This window comes from Psittacula echo (assembly GCF_963264785.1).
Source record: "Psittacula echo genome assembly, chromosome: 18".
NCBI classification, from domain to species: Eukaryota; Metazoa; Chordata; class Aves; order Psittaciformes; family Psittacidae; genus Psittacula; species Psittacula echo.
Genome location: NC_137754.1, coordinates 4,718,138 through 4,738,961, shown reverse-complemented (window position 1 = coordinate 4,738,961; position 20,824 = coordinate 4,718,138). Strand labels below are relative to the sequence as shown.

The 20,824-nt window shown below is 57.2% G+C and overlaps 4 protein-coding genes across 6 annotated transcripts; 1 reads left to right on the top strand and 3 right to left on the bottom strand.

The window, feature by feature from the left end:
• Window positions 1-827: 827 nt before the first annotated feature.
• Window positions 828-4,051, bottom strand: NRGN (neurogranin; the record flags this gene model as incomplete). Its single annotated transcript, XM_080631644.1, is given in 4 exon segments — window positions 828-1,034; window positions 3,441-3,467; window positions 3,469-3,554; window positions 3,952-4,051. Coding segments are annotated over 4 exon segments (420 nt in total).
• A 298-nt stretch (window positions 4,052-4,349) lies between these two features.
• Window positions 4,350-7,215, bottom strand: SPA17 (sperm autoantigenic protein 17; the record flags this gene model as incomplete). The annotated part of the gene is made up of 4 exons (XM_080631643.1): window positions 4,350-4,370; window positions 6,584-6,646; window positions 6,735-6,802; window positions 7,062-7,215. The coding sequence occupies 4 exons, from the start codon at window positions 7,213-7,215 to the stop codon at window positions 4,350-4,352; spliced, it is 306 nt and encodes a 101-aa protein (XP_080487769.1).
• A 2,043-nt stretch (window positions 7,216-9,258) lies between these two features.
• SIAE (sialic acid acetylesterase) lies at window positions 9,259-13,004 on the top strand (the record flags this gene model as incomplete). Its single annotated transcript, XM_080631641.1, has 9 exons — window positions 9,259-9,423; window positions 10,119-10,282; window positions 10,369-10,507; window positions 10,593-10,776; window positions 11,280-11,407; window positions 11,493-11,626; window positions 11,807-11,961; window positions 12,445-12,640; window positions 12,717-13,004. The coding sequence occupies exons 1-9, from the start codon at window positions 9,297-9,299 to the stop codon at window positions 13,002-13,004; spliced, it is 1,515 nt and encodes a 504-aa protein (XP_080487767.1). The 5' UTR covers window positions 9,259-9,296.
• Window positions 13,005-13,777: 773 nt separating this feature from the next.
• Window positions 13,778-20,706, bottom strand: PANX3 (pannexin 3). 3 transcript variants are annotated; one of them, XR_013958203.1, is made up of 8 exons: window positions 20,527-20,706; window positions 20,225-20,390; window positions 19,377-19,578; window positions 19,088-19,181; window positions 18,848-18,998; window positions 18,286-18,383; window positions 17,782-18,135; window positions 16,681-16,895 (listed from the first exon to the last, which is right to left on the bottom strand). XR_013958203.1 is itself a non-coding variant. In XM_080631680.1 (6 exons), the coding sequence occupies exons 1-6, from the start codon at window positions 17,924-17,926 to the stop codon at window positions 13,857-13,859; spliced, it is 1,353 nt and encodes a 450-aa protein (XP_080487806.1). In that variant the 5' UTR covers window positions 17,927-18,198; the 3' UTR covers window positions 13,778-13,856. The 3 variants fall into 3 exon arrangements, 2 of the variants coding, with proteins under 2 accessions (XP_080487806.1, XP_080487807.1); XM_080631680.1 differs by lacking the exons at window positions 16,681-16,895; window positions 18,286-18,383; window positions 18,848-18,998; ... (2 more) ...; window positions 20,225-20,390; window positions 20,527-20,706 and adding exons at window positions 13,778-13,918; window positions 14,505-15,166; window positions 15,301-15,515; window positions 15,608-15,750; window positions 16,503-16,628 and having other exon boundaries at window positions 17,782-18,198; XM_080631681.1 differs by lacking the exons at window positions 18,286-18,383; window positions 18,848-18,998; window positions 19,088-19,181; ... (1 more) ...; window positions 20,225-20,390; window positions 20,527-20,706 and adding exons at window positions 13,778-13,918; window positions 14,505-15,166; window positions 15,301-15,515; window positions 15,608-15,750 and having other exon boundaries at window positions 16,503-16,895; window positions 17,782-17,919.
• Between the last annotated feature and the right edge of the window lie 118 nt (window positions 20,707-20,824).

Sequence of the window (20,824 nt, the reverse complement as noted above, 5' to 3'; positions counted from 1 at the left end):
ATTCCCACTGAATCCCCTCTGCATCCCCACTACATCCGCAGTTCATTCCTGCTGCATTCTCACTGAATCCCCAGTTTGGTCCCATTGCATACCCGCTGAATCCCCACTGCATCTCCACTGCATCCTCGTTGAATCCACATTGCTTCACCAGCTCATCCGCACTGCATCTCCAGTTCCTTCCCACTTATCCTCTCTGCATCCCCATTGCATCCTCAGTTCATTCCCACGAATCCCCTCTACATTCCCACCTCATTCCCATTGCATTCCTGCTGAAACTCCACTGCACCCCTACTGCATCCCCACTGCATCCTCAATTCCTCCCCACTCCATTCCCACCACATCCCAGTTGCATCCCGCTTGCCTCCACACCAGCCCCGCCACACACACGTGGCCGAGCCAGCACTGAGACCTCCTTGACGCTCACTCCAAACCATCATTCCCAGGAGCCGGGGACCATTCCCTGCTCCCCACAGGGGCTCCAGCATTCCCGGGCTCCGATGCCACGCGGCCTCAGCACTGTGGGCGCTCTTTAAATTTACCTTTTCCTGCCAGGAGACTGTGACACAGGCTTTTAAAAATAGCATGTGCTGAGGCGAGGCGGCCGGGGCGGTGTTGCTAAGGGAGAAATCCAATTCCAATCCAGGCCTTCGCATTCCCATCCTAACTACTACGGCACGCTCCCAAAATTAGGGCAGGCAGGGGCTGCCTGCGGCGTGCCGGCACCTCCTGGGAAGCAAACCCCGTTCTCCATCCCGGATCAGCGCCGGGAAGGATGCTCCTGTGTGAAACCAGCCCGATCAGAGGGAATAGGGAAGTTCGGGATGTACCTAGTCGCCGTTGCGGAGGTCGCCGCCGCGGGTGCTGTTGGCGCACTCGGCGTCCTTGGTTTTCCGATCGATCTCGCCCCCTTTGATCTTCTTACGGGTCATATGGCCACGGAAACTGGCCTGGATCTTGGCGGCCGCCGCGTTGGCGTCGGGATCGTCCAAGGGGATATCCAGGATGTCCTCGTCCAGCTTCGTGCAGGCTCCCTCCTGGTGGCGGCAACAGGAGGGTTATGGGTGGTGTGGTCCCAAAACCAGCATCATTCCCCCCCCACCCCAATTGAATCCATTAAATAAGGTCCTTAATTAGCCCCAGTGCTAAAATTCTTGGATAAAAATCAGGTTTTTTCACTCAAAATAAGGGTCTTCTGCTAAAAATTAAGGACCTTTGTTAAAAACCAGGGTCACTTACAGCCCAGTTACATCCCAGATGTACATCCTGAGGTGTCTCGGGGGGTTTGCAACCAAAGATGCAGCAGGGGAAGATGCTTCACCCCCTACTCATCCCTAAATCCACCTTGGACCACCCGCTGGTGGACCCAGCTTCCCAAGGGTTGTGATCCAGATTAAGAAGCATCCATGGGAGCAGAGGGTGGGTTTGGGAAGGTCTGGCACAGGGGGGCTCATGCTGCACAAGCTGAGCTGCTCGTGCCTCAGTTTCCCCTTCCCCATGCAGCCTGTTGCATGCTCCTGCTTCCCTCCTCAGGGCTTTGGCTGAAAGCACTGGGAAAATTGGGAAGGGAGCGATGCCGGAGGGGAGGAAAAACAGATGAGATGAGAGCGAGCCAATGTTGCATGCTCCGGTGTCCGTACGCATCCTTTGCATCACCCTGGAAGCGCTTTAAAGGAGTTAAGGGAATATTGGGGGGGGGTTATTTGGAAGCTGTGGTGTTTTTTTTGGGGGGATACAATTCCCTTCAGAGCATTCCATGGCTCTGGAAAGTTGGTCAGGTTGGTTTACTATTGTGAAAGGTGAGGGGAACGAAAGAGCGGTAGTGGCTTAAGTGATGGGTCCGAGGTGGAAATGATATGTCCGGGTGGAAATGTTATAGCCAGGGGCCTGAAATCCTATAGCCAGGGGAGAAATCCTATATAGGAGGGACACACCTATATCCAGGGGAGAAATCCAATATCCAGGGGCAGGAAATCCTATATCTAGGGGAGAAATCCTATATCCAGGGACAGGAAATCCTATATCCAGGGGAGAAATCCAATATTCAGGGGAGAAATCCTATATACAGGTGGGGGAAACTTATATCTGGGGGCAAAATCCTATATTCCAGCGAGAAAACCTATATACGGAGGGGTATAATCCTATATCCAGGGGCAAAATCCTATATTCCTGGCAGAAAGCCTATATATGGAGGGGTATAATCCTATATCCAGAGGCAAAATTCTATATTCTGGGGAGAAAGCCCATATATGGAGGGGTATAATCCTATATCAAGGGCAGAAATCCTACATCCAGGGGGAGAAATCCTATATACAGGTGGTGGAAACCTACATCCAGGGGCAAAATCCTATATTTCAGGAAGAAAACCTATATGCAGGGGAGAAATCCTATATCCAGAGGGGTATAATCGTATATCCAGGGGCAAAATCCTATATCCAAGAGGGAAATCCTATATCCAGGGGAGAAATCCTGTATACGGAGGGGTATAATCCTATATCCAGGGGAGAAATCTTACATCTAAAGGAGAAATCCTCTGTCCTGGGGGATAAATCCTATATGCAGGAGAAGAAATCCTACATACAGAGAGGGAAAACCTGTATCCAGGGAAAAATCCTATATTGAGAGGGAGAAATCCTATATGGGGGGGAGGGAATGTTAAATGCAGGGGAGAAATCCTGTATCCAGGGGGGATAGATCTTATATCCAGGGTGGGCTTTGCCTCTCTGGAGGTATCCAGGAGGGGAGATGGGGGTTTCTCTCTGTGTTGCTGGTTGAGCAGGAGGGGAAAAAGGGGGAAAAAGGGGGAAAAAGGGGGAAAAAGGGGAAAAAAAAGAGGGAAAAAAAGGGGAAAAGCAGGGAGGGAAGCAGAGAAAGAGGGAAAAATTAGGTGGATTTTTGCCGGATCAACTCCCTGAGCTGGCTGGTGACCGGGCAGAGAGGGGATGCTCACCCCAGGTGAGGATGGAGGGGTGCAACCCCCTGCTCTCCCTAGTTTATCCGTTTATCCATAAGGAATGCCCAGTCCCGCCTGGAGAGTCGTTTGTGGGGGAATAAAAAGCTGGATAAAAGCAGAACCCCTGGTTTGGCTGTGGGATTCGGGGATGGGGGGCACTTCCCTGAGCAGAAGCGGGATGCAGCATGGATCCTGAACTGGTATGAAAGGAGGGTATGGAATTTTGGGGAGTGGGGTGGCATAAGGGCCTGGGGGGGGGGTCCACGCCAAGTTGGTTGCAGCACCCCATAACACTCCAAAATTCCCCCCCAAAATCCCACCATCCCTCCCAAATTCCCCCCCATAACACCTCCAGCAGCCCCCCAGATCCCCTCCGCCGCCCCCCAGCACAGGAGCAACGATAACCCTAATCCTAAAGGAAACGCAGAAAGGCGAGATGTTAGGATGGGGAGATGGGGATGGGGAAAGGGAAGGATCGGGATGAACCTACATTGCAGCAGTCCATGGTGAAGCAGGGGTGGGTGGCCAGCGATGGGCGAGGGGCTCCGGCAACGTCTCGCTTCCCAGCAGCAATCCCGGTGGCAAGTTGAGCGGAGCCGCTTGCCTACGTAATGAGCTTCCCTCCGGGCGAGCCTATCAGCCCTACACCCTTCCAGGTTTTAGGAGCGAGGGGGGGGTGTGTGTTTCTTCCTATTTTTTTTCCTCTTTCTCCTCTTTTTTTTAGAGCCTCCTCCAATTTGATTCCGCAGCCTCCGACTGCCTTAAAGGAGCCGGCAGCTCGCCCCGGAGCTTCGTGTCATGGAAAGATGACACGCGGAGGATGCGTAGCAGGGTTAACAGGGATGGAGTCCGGAGGGATGTGGGGAGGTGTTTGCCACGGCGAATGGGGGTGATGGGTTAGTTTGGGGTGGGAAAGGGGATGCTTGGCCTGCAGGGATGCTGGAGTTGGGGGGCTGCCCCCCGGGTGTGTTTCCATGGGGAGCAAAACATTCCCAACCTACTTAGGGCTTGGCTCTGAAGGAGGGTGAGGATGGTGAGGGTGAGGGTGAGGAAGAGAGGGTGAGGATGGCAAGGAAGGGTGCGAATGGCAGGACACCACATCCCACCAAGTGTCCACTGAAGCTCAAGGGGTGCTGTGCCCAAACACAGACCTTTTGGGAATTGGGGGTCTCTTCCCTGCTCGCAGGAGCATCCTACCCCCCAAATTTGGGGTGTTTTCCAGCAACACCTGCAATTCCAACCATTTTTCCACCCTTGGTGCTGTCCACAGACCCCACTTTTGCCCTGGACCATGCCAAGGTGCTGGGACACAACAGGGGGACCCCAGGAAGGCAAAGGGATGCCTGGAGGGTGTAGGGGGCTGTATCCCGCATCCCCCCGCATCTCCCGCCCCGTGCCGCTAATCCGGGTTTGGGAGTTGCTAAGCAACCACAGAAGTTGCCGATGCCGGCTCTGGCCAGCTCCCAGCTCCCGGGGATGCAACGTGGACCCCAGGGTGGCACCAGCACCCCCAGCACAGCCAGGCCACAGCAACTCTCCCCAGCCCAGCTCGGGGCTCGGTGGCACCGACCTTCCTCTCTGCCATCACCAGCATCACTGTCACCATCAGCATCCCTGCCCCGCTGACATCACCATCCCATCCCTGGCACTGGCACTGGCACCATCCCTGCCCTCATACCAATCACTTCACCACCACAATCCCTGTCCTGTCCCCACCATGGTCCTGTACCTATCAATATCCCCTTTCCCGTTGTTATCCCCATCCCTATCCCTAACCCGTTCCCTGTCTTTATCCCCAACTTCATCATTCTCTTTGTCCTACCCCTGTCACCATCCTCATTATCACTTGTGTCCCTGTCACTATCATCCCTGTCACTATCACCATTCCTGTCACCATTCCGATCATCACCCTCATCCCTGTCTCTATCACCATCCCTGTTCCCATCCCCACCTCCATTTCTGTCCCTAACCCCCCCCCCCAGCAGCACCCTGGCACCCAAACCCCACTCCCAGGGTGATGGATGCTCCCGGAGCATCCCTCAATTCCCATGCCAGCCATCGGCTCCCGCCTCTTCCCACTGGAGACACTTTTCCACCACCATCTCTTCCCACCAGCGCAGCGGGGGGTGGGAATAGCTCTGCTCCAGCTTCCAGGAGAAGCGTTGGCTCCTCCACCAGAATACATAGATGGAAAAATGACCCCCTTCCCTCTTTACAGACCCTCCAGATCCATCTCATCCTGCTCCGGCGAGGGAATGTAAGGTGGTTTGGGGGGAGCAGAGTGGAAATGCGTTTGGGATGATTCGCTCATCAAAAAGCTGGGAAAACCATCCCTAAAACTAGGATTCCAAATGCTGGAGGATCACCCTGGTACAAGTAAAGCCCCAAAAGCACAAACCCAGAGGGTTCAGGAGCACTTGCAATGTGACAGTGGAAGTCACCCCAGGTTTTCCTGCGGGATGCAGCCCCCCCCATCTCCCAAGTGTGCTCCGGCCGGTCCTGGCAAAGGCGCCGGCGTCTCCCGGCTGCGGCTGCGGAGGAGGGATGCGAAATGCCAGAACATTTCTAATCATTAACGGTGGATTTTGAGCCTGTTCCAGGCTCCTGCGTTTTCCCTTCATCCAAGAAAACAACCCACCCCAGGGCGCAACATGGAGTGAGGCGGGGGGGGAATATTGGGATGATGCTTTTCCAGGTGCTCCAGCACTGATTAAATCTGAATCCAGAGAAAATAACTTGTGTTTTGGAAAGGGGCACATCCCGCTGGAAGCATCCCACCATCGTGGTTTGAGGTAGTGGGACTGAGGTGTTCAAATATCCCTTAAGGAATCAATAAATTGGGAATTTGATGCTGGAAAGGTGCCCTGGGCGGGCAGCTGGAACAGTAGCTGGTTGGCATCTCCAGCTCTTTTTATTCCCCATCCCTCCTTCCTGTTTTTCCCAGTGACGCTGTGCCCTGTGCCATGCCCACACCGCATATGGCAGGGAAAAACAGGGAAAAGGGGGGAAAAATGGGGTGCGAATGGGCAGAGAGTTCATCCCCCTTAAAACCAGGACCCAGCTTTGACACAAACACCATCACCTTTTGTGGGATGAGGTTCTGGAACCTTTCCAGGTGGGAAAACATGGAGTTTTGCTCCCCAAAATGCCATGGAGGCATCTGAGCTCTTGGAATGGGGGTTGGAAGAGGAGCAATGTCACCTCCCGTCTTCATGTGGGGCTGCTATTAGATGTCTGACAACCTCCAGGGATGCAGGGGCCTAAATATAGAGGCTTAAAATATCATCCAGAGCTCAGCCCAGATCCTAGAACTGGGAAAAATCCCAGGTGGGAGCCACTAATTACAGCGGGACCTCATTAGGAGAAACCCTCATTAAGGAAGCGCCACAGCGCTGGGATGGGAGCTATTCCCAGTGGGAAAAAAGAGGGTTTTGGGGACAGTTTTATGTGGTGGCCTCGGGGAGGTGCCCCTTTTAAAGAGGGGACACGCTCCCCTCCAGCCGAGGGCTGCATCCCAGTGAGGGGTTTTGGGATGAATCCCAGTGTGTGGGTGCTGCTGAGTACTTGAGCTACTTCTCATTGCTGTTTTGGGTTCGAATAGTGCTGGTTTGGGTGCGGCGCTGTGTCACTTACCGTGGGTGCAGATCCACCAGCCTCCTCCTTGCCCTTCTCCTTGTCCTTGTCCTTCTCTGGCTCCTGGAGGAAAAGCAGGAAAACCTAAAGCTCAGGAGCAAGGGGGACCCCAAATTCTCCAGGGATTAAGGGACAAGGGAGGGCAGCCTACCTGGGAAGAGGGCTGGGATTGAAGCTCCTCCAGCTGGGCTCCCCACACCACCGGGTCAGCTGAGGTGGCTGCGGATGGAGAAAGCCTGATGCCACGTGGATGGGCACATGGACAGGCCTGACACCCTGGGTGATGGGCGCTACGGGGAAGGTTCAAGGCCATGGGCAGTGGGCACCCAGGGCAGGCACGATGCCGTGGGTGATCAGCACATGAGCAGCCCCAACACCCTAGGCAATAGGCACAAGGGCAGGCCTGATGCCACGCAGGGTGGGCAGGCAGCAGAGGCTGGAGGTGCGAGCAGAGGTACTGCTGGGCTGTGCCACTCACCCTCTCTCTGCTCCAGCAGCGTTTGGAAGTGCTGAGCAGCAAAACCCACTATGTCGGGGGGCTGCATCCGCAGCACTTCCATTACCAGCCCCTCCAGCAGGTTCCGGAAGCCGGGGGGCAGCCTCAGGATGGTGCTGGAGAACGGGGTCGACATCTTCATCTCTCCCAGTCCCCTGCAGCGGCACAACCGAGGTCAGTCACCACCCGCATCCCCGCCATCTCGACCTGGCAGCGCTGGGACTCGAACCCGCGGCCCAGGGAACACGGGAGGGTGGAGGGGCAGTGACGCCGTTAGGGGGCACCCGCCGCGCCTGTGCACTGCTGCCTCTGACCGCGCCTGCGCGGCCTGTGGTCGCGGAAGGTCCCGGACCACCGGACCCGGGTTCCTCCGGTTCCCCCCCGGTTCTCCCGGTTCCCCGCACTCCGCTCCTGCACCCCCAACCCGGCCCCGTCCCTTTCCCCGGGGCCCTCCCCTCCGACCGGGCCAGGCCGCACCAGCGCCACAGGCAGCGGTGAGGACGCCGTTACTTGGCAACCGCTCTGGCCACGCCCCAAAGGGGCGTGGTCGGCGTCGGGGCTGGCCCCGGGTCCTAGTGCCCACCCGCGCCGTGCTCCTCAATCCCCCTCCTCCCCCGGGATGGCGGCGTGGGCGCTGCTGGCGCTGGCTCCGGTGGCGGCAGGTAAAGGGCGGGGGGGGCCGGTCCGGACGCCCGGGCACCCTCCGCAGCCCGACCGGGCCCCGCTTCGGGCCCTTGGCACCCCAAAACCCCGTTTGGGAGCCCTTGGCGTGGCCTAAACCTCAATTCGATGCCCTTGGTCCGCCCCAGACCTGCTTCAATGCCTTTAGCACCACCCTTAGCCCCACCTTGAGGTCCTTGGCATCCCCTCAGCCCCATTTTGGAGCCCTTTGCGTGCCCCTCAACCCTGCTTAAATACCCTTTGCACCCTAAGCCCCATGTCGATGCCCTTGGCACCCCCAGAGGCCCACTCTGAGGCTCTGCATCCCCTAAATCCTGCTTCAGTGCCCTTTGCAGCCGCCCTGACCCGCTTCACTGCCTTTGGCACCACCCGTAGCCCTGCTTTAATGCCCTTGGCACAACCAAAGCCCCACTTCAGGGCTCTTGGCATCCCCTAAACCCTGCTCCGACACTCTTGGTACCCCCGTAGACCCACTTAAATGCCTTTGGCACCACATCAAGCCCCACTTTGGTGTCCTCGGCATCCCTCCAGCCCCATTTCGGGACCCTTTGCACCCTCAAAGCCCTGTTTGATGCTCACCCAGAGCCTCACTTCACGTCTCTTGCCCTCCTCTAAACCTCACTTTGATGCTTTCGGTACCACCCTCCCCCCTACTTCGATGCCCTTGGAACCCCTCAGCCCCTCTTTGAGCCCATTTTGGGGCCCTTGGCATGCCCCTAAACCCCGCTCCGCCGCCCTTGGCACGCCGCTGCCCCGTGGGACGATGGCTTTACGTAAGGCGGGAGCTGCATGCGGCTCCTCGGCGCGTCCCGTGGGCTCTGCTCCCTTCCCTCCTCCCAGCCGCTTTTTATAGCTCCAGCCTCTTCCCTGGCGCCTCACTTTGTACTTCTCTCCCTCCTCCAACTCATGGCTTTATGTAACTCGTCCTTCCCGGAGCCTCGGGAAGGGCCTTTGGGACCGGCTGCTTCCAGAGACGCTGAGGACATCGCGTCCAAGCCCTGCGCGCGCTGCCCTGACCCAGTTCGAGTGTGGGTTTCTGTTCGCACCCTCAAAACGGGGCTTTTGGAGATGCCAGGGCTGAGACCTCTGTTCCCTCCCTGCTTTTGCCGGTGCCGCATTCCTGGTGCTTCCCACCCCACCATGTGCCAAGCCTTCTTTAGCGAGGGGAAAGTATGTCAGAACATAGTTATTAGCAAGGCTGGGCTGGCAGAAATGCTGTTATTAGAAGAGTTCTTACTGCATTACCCAGGCTATGTATAACACAAGCTCCCGGGCTTTGGGACGTGACTTGGGCTCTCCTGGGGACTCAAACTCAGCCACTTCCTCATCTCCTTGGTGATTTCAACCACCTTAAGATTGACCAGAACCAAAGGAAGCTCTAAATTAAGCTGGATCTCAAACAATCTGTATTTCAGAAGGACTCGGAGGCCATGCAGAGGATTTTCCCCTTTGCTTTTCCCTCCTGGAGCTGATGGTTGATGCTGTCCATTGGTTCCAGGGGCAATCCTCAGCTTTGCATCCTACTATGGTGACCACATGGTGCTGCAGAAGGAGCCAGCGGGGGCCGTGGTGTGGGGCTATGGGGAGCCAGGGGCTGCGGTGACCGTGGCTCTCTCCGGCGATGGTGGCCTTGTCCTCATGAAGAAGATGGCACGAGTTAAAGGTCAGTGCTGGACCCTCACTGGGCAACTGGGGATGGTGAGTTTGGAGCCGAGAAGCACATTGAAGCCCACATTGGAGCTGCTGGTGGGGCTTCATCACCTTTGGGTGAGCCTTCCTCAAGGCTGTGAGGGCTCAGAAGCATCTCAGGTCTTGGTGGTTTCCTTCCCTGCACAGTGAGTTGGGGGGCTGCTCCTCGCCTTTTGGAGGGGGTGAAATCACTGCCTCAGTGGCTCTTCCACAAGCTGGGGAGCCTGGAGGTGTCTTATGATAGAGCAGCGATCGGCTGCTACCGGAGATCTGCAGGATCCAGCCTGAATCAGGCCAGAAAATCCACGCTAAGCTCCAGCAGAATATCTTTACGCCTCAATTCGGCGCCTCTAAAATTAGCTGGAGACATCTCAGTGTCACACACACCAAGCTGCTCCTGTAATCCCGGTTCCTCCCAGCAGCTTCTGCTCTGACACACATTTGTCTTAGAGATTTTTGTGGTTAACCCCTCCGTTCCTGCAGGGGGAAGGACCCTCTGATGGTGGAGAGCATCCAAACCCCACTTCCCCACCCGGCCCTGCAGTGGGGCAGCTTTCCCTTGTTGCCTGTCCATCCCCATGGGTTGTTGGCTGCCCATCCAACCTCTTTGTGAAGGTCTCGGTGTCTTCATAGGGATCAGGAAAGATAAGTACCATCCTCTTCTTCCAGAACCTTCTGGGACGTGGATGACCATCCTGGACCCTATGGATCAGGGTGGTCCCTACACGCTGACAGCCAAGCAGGGCTTGGAGAACGTGACGCTGAGGGACATCTACTTTGGGGACGTGTGGCTTTGCAGTGGGCAGAGCAACATGGCCATGACAGTCCTGCAGGTAAGACCCATAGCATGGCATGACCCTGCCAGCGCAGGCAGGGAGCAGGCAGGGAAGCACCCCACATGCTCCCAACCCTTCCTTAGATCACCAATGCCAGCCAGGAGCTTGCCGCCGCCGCTCGCTATCCCTACGTCCGTGTCTTCGCTGCATCTCCGTCCCGCTCTGATGTGGAGCTGGAGGACCTGGAGCGCATTGACTTGCCCTGGTCCATCCCAACAGCTGGTGAGGACACCATTCCTTCCCCAGAAAGCCTGGAAGTGGGTTTTTCCCCACTTTTTCCTGTTGCAGCCTGATGTTTCCTGGACAGAGAGCCTGGGCCATGGGAATTTCACCTACTTCTCGGCCGTCTGCTGGCTGCTGGGACGTTACCTCTATGATGCTCTGAGGTACCCTGTGGGGCTGGTGGAGGCTGCCTGGGGGGGGACCCCCATCGAGGCCTGGTCCTCCCCAAGGGCTCTGCAGGCATGTGGGCTCCTGGAGGACATGAGGAGGTGAGAGAAGATGCAGTAAAACAGCTCCTGCCCCACACCACGATGCTTTGGGGGAGATCCTCCATCCATTCCCATCCCACCTCTTCTCCTAAAGCATGCCCAGAGCGCTCCTGTCACCCAGAATCACACCAACTGGTTTGGGTTGGAAAGGATCTTAAAGCTCATCCAGTTCCTTTGCCACGGGCAGGGACACCTTCTGCTAGAGCAGGCTGCTCCAAGCCCCTGTGTTCAACCTGGCCTTGAACACTAATGTGAAGCTGAAGGACACCCCCTGCCACTAAGGAGGGGGATGTCCAAGTAGAATCATAGAATCTGAGAATGGTCTTTCCTCTCCATGCATCATTTTCCTCCCTCTGGATAAACCCTTTCCCGTGCTGAGAGTGTAGGGCACATCTCGGTGGGAAAAGAGGGGGACCCTAGGGCTCCCCTTTTGCATAGTGTTTGCTTTAACCAGTCAGGGTTAAAGGGATTCAGGTCTGGCCTCCTGTTTTCTGCCCCTTTAGCCCAGCTTTGTCTCCCAGCATCTCCCCACACCAGCACTTCTCTGGCCCTCAAACACCCTCCGTGCTCTGGAATGCTATGATCCACCCACTGCTCAACATCACACTGCGGGGGATCGCCTGGTACCAGGGTGAGCCCCCGTTATCCTCACCATGGAGTGGAGCAGCCTCCACTGTCCCACTGGGATCACTCCAGCCCCTCTCTGTTGGATACAGGTGAGGCCAACGCCTTCCTGCACACAGACCAGTACAACTGCACCTTCCCTACGCTCATTGCTGACTGGCGCCGGGCATTCCATGTGGGATCAGCTGGGCAAACAGAGCCACTCCTCCCCTTTGGCTTCGTGCAGGTGAAGAGGGGGTGAGGAGGGGGCTTACCCATCCTTTAGCATCCTGGAGCCGCTTCCAAGGTGCAAGAGGATGCTGTAAACACATGAAGAGGTCCTGCCGGCGGTGCTCATCCCAGTGGATGGTGTTGGGAGCGATGGAAGAGACACTTCTCGAGCTCCATACCCTGCTCTGCCTTGCAGTTGTCCACCTACCGACGGCAGAGCCCCCAGGACAGCTTCGCCCTGCTCCGCTGGCACCAGACAGCCGACGTGGGGGTCGTTCCCAACACCAGGATGCCCAGAACCTTCATGGCTGTGGCCATGGATCTCTGCGATGAGCACTCACCCTATGGCAGGTGAGTGCTGGGGGGATGAGGGTGAAGGGATAGAACCATGGAATGGTTTGTGTTGGAAGGGACCTTGAAGCTCATCAGCTCCAACCCCTTGCCCGGGGCAGGGACACCTTCCACTGGAGCAGGTTGCTCCAAGCCCCTGTGTCCTACCTGGCCTTGAACACTGCCAGGGATGGGGCAGCCACAGCTTCTCTGGGCACCCTGTGCCAGCGCCTCAGCACCCTCACAGGGAAGAGCTTCTGCCTAAGAGCTCATCTCAGTCTCCCCTCGGGCAGGTTAAAGCCATTCCCCTTGGCCTGTCCCTACGGGCCCTTGTCCCAAGCCCCTCTCCAGGTTTCCTGCAGCCCCTTTAGGCACTGGAGCTGCTCTAAGGTCTCCCCTTCAGGAGCCTTCTCTTCTCCAGGCTGACCCAGCCCAGCTCTCAGCCTGTCAGGCTGAGATGAAGCTGTAGGACACCAACCCCACCTCCCTCCTTTTCCTTGGCAGCATCCACCCCCGGGACAAGCAGAACGTGGCGCATCGCCTGCAGCTGGGCGCTAGGGCTGTGGCGTACGGGGAGAAAAACCTGGTTTTCCAGGGGCCATTCCCGACCCGGGCTGTCCTGGAGGTCACCAGGGCTCTGCTGAACGTCACCTACAGCCAGCGGCTGGTCTGGCGCCGGAGGGACACACCAGCATTTGAGGTGAGGAGAGAGGAGAAGCTTCTCCCTATGGCTGCAAGGTGAAGCCCATGCTCAGGGAGGTTTCTCCCCTCTCTAGGTGTGCTGCTCCAGCCCTGTGTCCCTGTGCAGGTGGCTGCCAGCTCCCATGGTGGCAGTGGGGTCCCACATGGTGACACTGACTCTGGGTGGCTGCGGGACACTGGTGCTGGCCCTGCGCTATGCCTGGGCTGAGTGGCCCTGTGAGTACCAGTCCTGTGCCCTCTACAACACCCAGGGCCTGCCTGCACCACCCTTCCTCCTGGAGACCCTGAGAAGCTCCAGCAGAGCGGGAGAGATGGAGCTGCTGCTCCTTCACCCAAGCTCCTTGCTGTCCTGGGGGATTTAGGGGCTCTCCCGAGGGATTTAGAGCTCTCCCGAAGGATTTAGGGCCTGGTGGAGGGAGCTCAGGCCTCTCCGAGTGGCTCCAGGCTGCTGGCACAGTGCCTTCCTGATTCAGGGAGGCAGCTGGCTTGATTACAGCCTCCCTAATTAAACATCTCCAGCTCCTCTTTGGCCTGAAGTCAAGGCTGCAGGGGGAAAAAGTAGGCAATTTAAAAGGAAATTAATGAAGAATTATGTCAAGACAAGCAGCAGGATAGGAGCTGAACCCCTCCCTGCCATGGAGCTGGTCCTGGTCCCCCCCAGGGACATGGGGTGCTGACCCCCATGGCAGGGTGCTCACAGGGTCCAGGATGAGCCTGTGGTGGGACCACAACCAAAGGGTCAGACTGGGGCTGGGACATGAAGCTGCAGAGGTGCCTTCCACCTCTTGCTGTTAATAAAGAGTTAATAAACCAGCTCGAGTTATTCCTGGATCCTTCTTTTCCTTCAGAGGAGCATCCTTTAAGTGCTCCATTCCCACCCTCCTGCTGCATTACCAGGAAAATGTGGCACCCAGCACTTGGAATAAGACATCTGAGAGTGGCTCTGCACCCTCGCAGGGAAGAACTTCCTCCCAGTAGCTCATCTAAATCTTCCCTTAACCCTTTTTTGCTGGAAAACCGTAAGAAGGGGGATCCCAAACACAGGGATAACACGGGGGAGCTCAGCCCTGCCGCTGCTGTCACGTTACAGACATCACCTCACTAGGCTGTCTCCAAACCAGAGTTTAATGTGCTCGAGGAATGCTGGCAATAAGGAACTGAATCCAGCTGGATCCCAGGATCCCAGCTGCTCTGCCTGCAGCCTGCTCTTGGGGTCAGGCAGAGCCGAGTGAGTCCCGGGAGGCTTTTCCCATTGCTTCCACTCCAGGCTTCGTTTCTAGACAAAGAGGAGGAAGTTAGTTATTGGGGTGATCACAAACTGGGGTCTTGGGCTTCCACCACCAGTTTGCCACTAGCCTGAGAGCCAGCTGTGCTAGTCCCGTGGTTGCCACGCCAACGAGGATGCTAAATACGGCAATCTGGGGGCTTTTGGTGGTTTTCTCTTTGGAAACCAAAGCCCCCAGGGCCAGGAAAAGAAGCCCAGGCCTCCTGGCTCCCATCCTGCTGGGATGAGACAGGATGAGCTGTCTCCCAGAGCCTAGAAACCACTGCTGGGGGGGGGGGGGGAGGGTCGGGTTTTGCCAGGAGCTTGGATTGAAGTGCCAAACTCTCCGCTTTCTGTTCCTATGGCAACTCCTGCCCATGCGTGGGCTTGCAGTAGCATCACATCCCGGCTGCCAGAGCCCATTCCTGGCTGGAAACGGAGCCCTCAGCCCCACAAATTCCCTCCCAAAACCTGACGGTCTTGGCCAAAGGGTTTAGGGCCTTAGTGGTGGATGGATCCAGCCTCACCCCCAGGGCAGGATCTTGCATGTGGGAGCCAAGAGGAGAGTGAAGAAGTCATCTCTACCACCAAATCCTACCTGGGGCCCTGCCGTTGGGCTGGGGCATGCTGCCATCAGGAGCACAAGCGTGGTGGTGTTTGGGCTTGGTGGTCTCCAGCCCTGCCAGCAGTGTCATGAAGTCGATGACAGTGTCGATGTCCTCCTTGTTGGTGGTGGCTTCCCTCAGGGCGCTGACAGCGTTGAGGCGGCTGAAGGATGTCAGCTTGGAGATGTTGGCGCGGAGGAAGAGGAGGATGACGTTGAGGTCGTTGACGGGGCAGGTGAGCATCTTGCGGCTGAGCAGGTCGAAGGCTGGCAGCATCTCATAGACAGAGAGCAGCCCCTTGTCCCACTGGCAGAGTTGCAGGCCGTTGTAGATGACCACGGGTATGAGGAGGACATAGACACCACCAACCGAGAGGCTGGTGAGCTGGAAGACGGAGAAGAAGACCAGCTTGCAGGGGATGAGTGGTGGGATGTGGGGCTCTGCCTGGAGCAATCCTGTTTTGATGGAGCAGTTGAACTCGTCCTGGAAGAAGATGTTGAGGTGGAGGAAGACCAGGTAGAGGCAGGTGGCAGCCAAGAACACAAGCAGCAGCAGGTTCCTCAGGATGTAGATGAACACCAGGGAGTGAGCGCGCTGCTTGCAGGTCAGGTAGCGCTCCAGCAACGGGAACTCAAAATACCTCTCCTGGCGGGCCCTGGGGACACAGAGGGGAGTTAGAGCCACCCGCCAACCAAAACCCCTCACCAAAGCCCATCCTGAATGTGGCCACAGCCACAACACCACGTGGAGAAACATCACGGGGATGCGGAGGCTTCCCAAGGGCCTCACCTCTCATACTCCTCCCAGAAGCGCTCGGGCTCGGCGCTGGCCTGCTGCACCTTCCTCATGTGCTGCACCAGGCGCACGGAGCGGTTGTAGGACTTGTCCAGCTCATCGATGATGAAGAGGAGGTCAGAATGGAGGGCAGGGGCAGCTGCGTAACGCCACAGCAGGTACGGCAGGTACATGAGCACCGCCACCACCAGCAGTGAGTAGGGGAAGACCTGGGGGAAGGAGACAAGCAGAGGGGTTGCTTCAGCTCTGCTGCACACCCAGGTGGGACCTGAGGGTACCCAGATGTGAGCTGGACATGTACCTTGAGAGCCCACAGGGACTTGGTGACAGCATGTCCCTCGGTATCCAAGCCATGGTGGACAAGGGAGTCCCAGCAAGCCGTGTCGACATAGGCTGACTGCTTCCCAGTGAAGTTGGTGGGGGAGAAGCAGCTGATCTGTGAGCCTGGGGTGAGGAAAAGGGTGAACCTCAGCCATGGGGGTCCAGGGAGGGTTATTACATCTCAGGCATCAATTGGAATTACAAAACCCCCCTTTTTCCCCAGTCATTTTGTAGCTGCCCTTCCCCACTGCTGCATTTTCCATCACTTCCCAAACACAGACCCTTTGAGCACTGTGGGGCAGTCAGAGACCAGCCAGAAACCAAAGTCAAACCAAACCCTCACAGGCAGCAGCAGGACATTGGCCAAGGCCAGATTTAGCCTGAGGTCACAACACTTCATCAATGCAACCTTCTGTGCTGTCCTTCAGTGTTCAAAGCCAGGTTGGACAGGGCTTGGAGCAGCCTGGTCTAGTGGAAGGTGTCCCTGCCTGTGGATGAGCTTTAAGGTCCCTTGCAACCCAAACCAGTCTGTGATTCATCCTATGGTTCCTGTGGGATGTATTGCCTAAGCTGCCCTGCCAGCACCCTCCTCCTCCTCCTCACCAGCAACACCGAAAGGTGCTGGGGGCAAGCAGCTGAGGTGGGGCATTGATCCACCACTGGTGCTAGGGTTTAGCATGGCTGTTCCCAGCTTCCCCAGCAACCAATAATGCATTAAAACTAATCAATAAACATCCCTGAGGCAGAATGATCCCTAAACCAGCATTTCCAGGCTGCCCCACCTCGGACCACAGCCACACCAGTGAGACCACAAGTGTTTCCCAGCGACAACCAAACTGTATCCCGAAGATTCCCATTCAAAAGCCAGGACTCACCAGCAGAGAACTCCCGGGCGAAAGCCAGGGAGACGAGGAAGAGGGGCAGCCCCACAGTGATGAACTTCAGGAGGCGATCACTGGGCAACTCCAGCCGCAGGCCCTTGGCTCTGGATCCACCGGGATCTGGGAGGAGAGCATCGGAGAGCATGTACTCAGCGGCTGTGTGCGAGAGGGACATCTTTGTATGGAGGAAGAGGAGACGATGGTGCTGCTGCTGCTGCCTGGGGGCTCTGGTGTTGTCTGAGATGTGCCCAGCTCAAGGAGTGGCTTTGTAGGGCTGGAGGCATCTCTTGCCAAGCCATCTCTACCAGGCAGCTGGGATGAGAGCTCAGACACCGCCTTGAATCCACTGGTAATTACAGGGGGAAGCCTTTTCCCAAACAGCACGTCCTGAAATAGAAAACAAAACCCTCAGGCAGCCGTGGCAGCAGGCTGGGAAGGCGGAATTCCAGCCCGGCTCCGTGTGGTTTTGCATCCCTCTCTCATAAGCAGATGTATTTCTGGGTGCTTTTGAGGAGAGTGGGGGGTCCTCAGCTATTTTCACCCGCTTGAGGCACAGGGTGGCAGGGCACAGGGTGTTACCCTACTGAGACACCCCAACAAGGTATGTGGAAGCCCCACAGGCGACAAAGAGCCTTTTCCAGCACCTAAACCAACTTGTGCTTTGGGGACAGGCCAAAAGACACCAAATGCTGGTGCTGCCATTCCTCAGCTTTTCAATCTTGGGGCACAGGGGAAGGAATCTGGCTCCGAGGCAGCTCCCGAGCGAGAAGGATGCTGATAATGGGATCTAGAATCAACAGGGGAATTGGAAGGGGCAGAGGGACAGGGAAGTCTCTCCCAGCAGCATATTCTGTGCCCCAAAACCAGCACTGACACTGCAAACGGATTTCAGGAGCTGTGCAGCCGAGCCAAGCAGAGGATTTCCCAGCGCAGCTGCTGCCAAATTGCATTTTCCATGGATTTTCCAAGGAAGGGACTCTCCAAATTGGAGCAGAGTGCCAGGATAGGAGGGAGAGACTCTAATTGGCTCTGGAAGGCTGAGTCACAGCCCTCAAATGGGACTGCACCAATCAAACCTGCCCGGGACCAAGCACAGAGACACAAAGCCCTTCATCTCGGCACCAACAGGACCATTTATTGCTCAGAGACAAGTTCCAACCACGACTGGGCAAAGCCCAGTTTCTACACAGCCTCATTTGACCAAACTAGTGTCTTTTCAGTGTGCCCAGCTGCTTTTCTGCACCAAACTGGGGCAAGAAGCATCCACAGGTACCTTGTTTGGAGCCCAGTACCAATAGAGGAGGTGTCTGGCAAGCAGCAGGCACTGTCGACTTCATCTCACCGCTGCCTCCAAGGTGGACACCGCTGCCAAGCAACAGGACGCAGCACTGCCACATGCCAGGGATGTGGAGATCCATACCACCTCTCCCTTCCTGCCCTGTTAATCTTTGGCAAAGTCCAGCTCCAGGTTTCTCAGAGTCTTGTGGAAAAAGGGGGGTGGTTTGCAGACAAGGTCCAGCCGCTCGCCCAGGGGCAGGGAGAGCCGGTGGGCATGCAGGTGGAGCGGGAGGTGGCGAGCCTTGCTCTGCTCCAGCTTCAGCCTCTTCAAGGTGATTTTAGGAAGCTTCTGTGGTGAGGACAGAAAAGGTCCTTTCTACAACCCCAGCTTCTCAGACAGCACTTGGAAACCTCAGCCCATGGGGAGCTGGGAAACATACAGGGGCTGCTGGAAGTGGATCTGGCTCTGGCTGCTCACCCAACACTGGGCCTGCCTTACCTGAGGTGCCAACTTGCTCCAGTGGGAATATTTGTGATCCCCCAGAATAGGGCAGCCCAAGCCATAGGCCAGGTGAACCCGGATCTGGTGCTTCACCCCTGAGGAGGAAAGGGAGAGAGGAAAAACATGACAAACAGCTGCACCAGGCCTCAGCTCCCATCCACCACCCAGAGTGGCCCAGCAGCAAACTAATGCCCAGGGATGGTTTACCAGAGTCATGTAATGGTTTGTGTTGAAGGGACCTTAAAGCTCACCCAGTTTCAACCCCCTGCCACAGGCAGGGACGCCTTCTAGTAAAACAGGTTGCTCCAAGCCCCGTCCAGCCTGGCCTTGAACACTGTTGCCCCAGAGCTGGATCAGGACTGCGGGGGGGCCTCCCCAGAGCGCAGCAGAGGAGAATCCCCTCCCTTGACTGCTGCTCACGTGATTATTCCCAGATCCTTGCCCCAGACAGGATTCCCATTGTTTCTAACAATGAGTTCTCACTTCCAGCACTGCTCTTGGCTGCACAGCCACACAGAAAGCAGCTCACACGATGCGGGGCCACCCGTCCAGGTCTCACCGGTGATGGGCTGGAGCTCCAGCAACGAGCAGGCAGCAGAGCTGGCCAGGAGCCGGTACCGTGTCACTGCGCTCTCGGCGCTCCGGTTCCTCCGGGTTCTCACCACCTTCCCATCCTCCAGAGACAGGCGGTAGCTGGGGGCCAGCGTCCTCTGAGCGGTGACAACAGGGTGAGCCCATAGGAAGGCAAAGGAAGGAGCTGGGGACAGGGAGTGTGAGGCTGACAGGACACGTGGCTCACCTTGTAGTGCGACTGGTGGCTCTGCACCTCCTTCTCCACGATGGGGATGTCCACAATGCCCTCAGTGGGGTCTGGCTCCCCCAAGCTGATTGCCCTGAGGAGGGAAAGCAGAGGTCTGTGGGTGTTGCTCCAGCATGAAGGGATCCCTCCCCTCATCCCAGCCCCATAAATAGGTGGGTAAAGAAGACAAGCCACCACTTCCACAGCACACCCTGGGGACAGTCCTTTCACCTCTTCTTCAAACCCTACAGGCCCTTCAGAGCCGCTTGTCCACCCAGACTTTTCCTACCAGTAGATCTTCTCCACCTGACGAGTCTTGAAGAGAAGCCGGATCCTGTCTGCTGCCTCTTTGCTCCGTGCCAGCACCATCACACCCGTGGTCTCCTTGTCCAGCCGGTGGCAGAGGTGGAGGGGTTCAGCTTTCATGTTCTCCAACATCTTGGCCAAAATTGGCAGCACATCAGTGATACAATTCTTGATCCCAGGGCCACCTGCACAACCCATGGGCAAAGCAGTCAGGGCGAATGTTCACCTCCCATGTATCCTAAGTTACCTCCAGAGTGTGAGATGGAGGCTGGGATCTAAAGGTGACATCCCTCTCGGGGAAGGAAAACCTCAGTCCAGGGAAGCCATGGGGATGCTAAGGGGGCTGGAACAACTCTGCTCTGGAGCCAGGCTGAGAAAGTTGGGGCTGCTCAGTTTGGAGAAGAGAAGGCTGGATGGAGACCTCAGAGCAGCTTTCAGTGTCTGAAGGGGGCTACAAGGATGCTGGGACTGTAGCAATAGGACAAGGGGTGATGGGTTCAAACTGAAACAGGGGAGACTGAGATGAGCTCTCAGGCAGAACCTCTTCCCTGTGAGGGTGCTGAGGCGCTGGCACAGGGTGCCCAGAGAAGCTGTGGCTGCCCCATCCCTGGCAGTGTTCAAGGCCAGGTTGGACACAGGGGCTTGGAGCAAGCTGCTCTAGTAGAAGGAGTCCCTGCCTGTGGCAGGGGTTGGAACTGGATAAGATTTAAGGTCCCTTCCAACCCGAACCAATCTGGGATTCTATGATTGAAACAGAGGCTCCCCTGTCAGTGCCATGGAGGCCACTGCCACCCCACGGCATCGTTGCAGACGTGGCCAGCTGCCCCTCACCGTGCACAGGCAGCCCGTAGGGCTTGTTGATCACCACGATCTCCTCGTTTTGGTACACTGTTGCCTGCTTCAGCATTTTGGCCAGGACGTTGGGGTGGACGTGCTGCAGCCCCGCGCTCAGCATGGCCAGCTTCCGCACCCGCCTCTGCGCGGGGTCTGTAGGGACCTGAGGAGACAAGGAACCGAGAGCGCTGAGGGATAAAGGAGCTCCGGCCTCCCACAGCGCCTGCCTGCACCACACGTGTGACCGCGGTGCACACTAGGAGTTATAGTCCCTCTCCTCAGGGCCCCGCCCCGCTCACCTCTTGCTGCTTTTCCTCCCTCTTCTGCTCTCGCAGCCGCTCCGCCAGATGCTCGGCTCGCACCGGCCCCTTCTTCTCCTCCGCCGCCGCCCGCCTGCTGCCGCCACCGCAAAATGTGCGCACCGCCCGGGCCAGGCCCGCCGCGCTCCGCCGTAGCTTCCCACCGCTGGCCGCCGCCATCTTCCCTCCTCCTTCTTCCTTCCCCTCGCCTTTTTACCTGCCAATGGCGGTGGCGCGGGGGCGGTCCTTCAGCCCGCTCGCCCAATCGGAAGGGGCCATCGAGCTGAGCGAGAGCTGT

What these genes read in the sequence shown, in the direction of transcription:
- PANX3 (XM_080631680.1), bottom strand. Translation starts at nt 17,926, where the DNA reads ATGGATCTCCACATCCCTGGCATGTGGCAGTGCTGCGTCCTGTTGCTT. An exon ending in CGCCCGGGAGTTCTCTGCTG is followed by an intron (nt 15,751 to 16,502) that starts GTGAGTCCTGGC and finishes TCCTCACCCCAG; the next exon opens with GCTCACAGATCAGCTGCTTC. An exon ending in TTCTGGGAGGAGTATGAGAG is followed by an intron (nt 15,167 to 15,300) that starts GTGAGGCCCTTG and finishes CTGTGTCCCCAG; the next exon opens with GGCCCGCCAGGAGAGGTATT.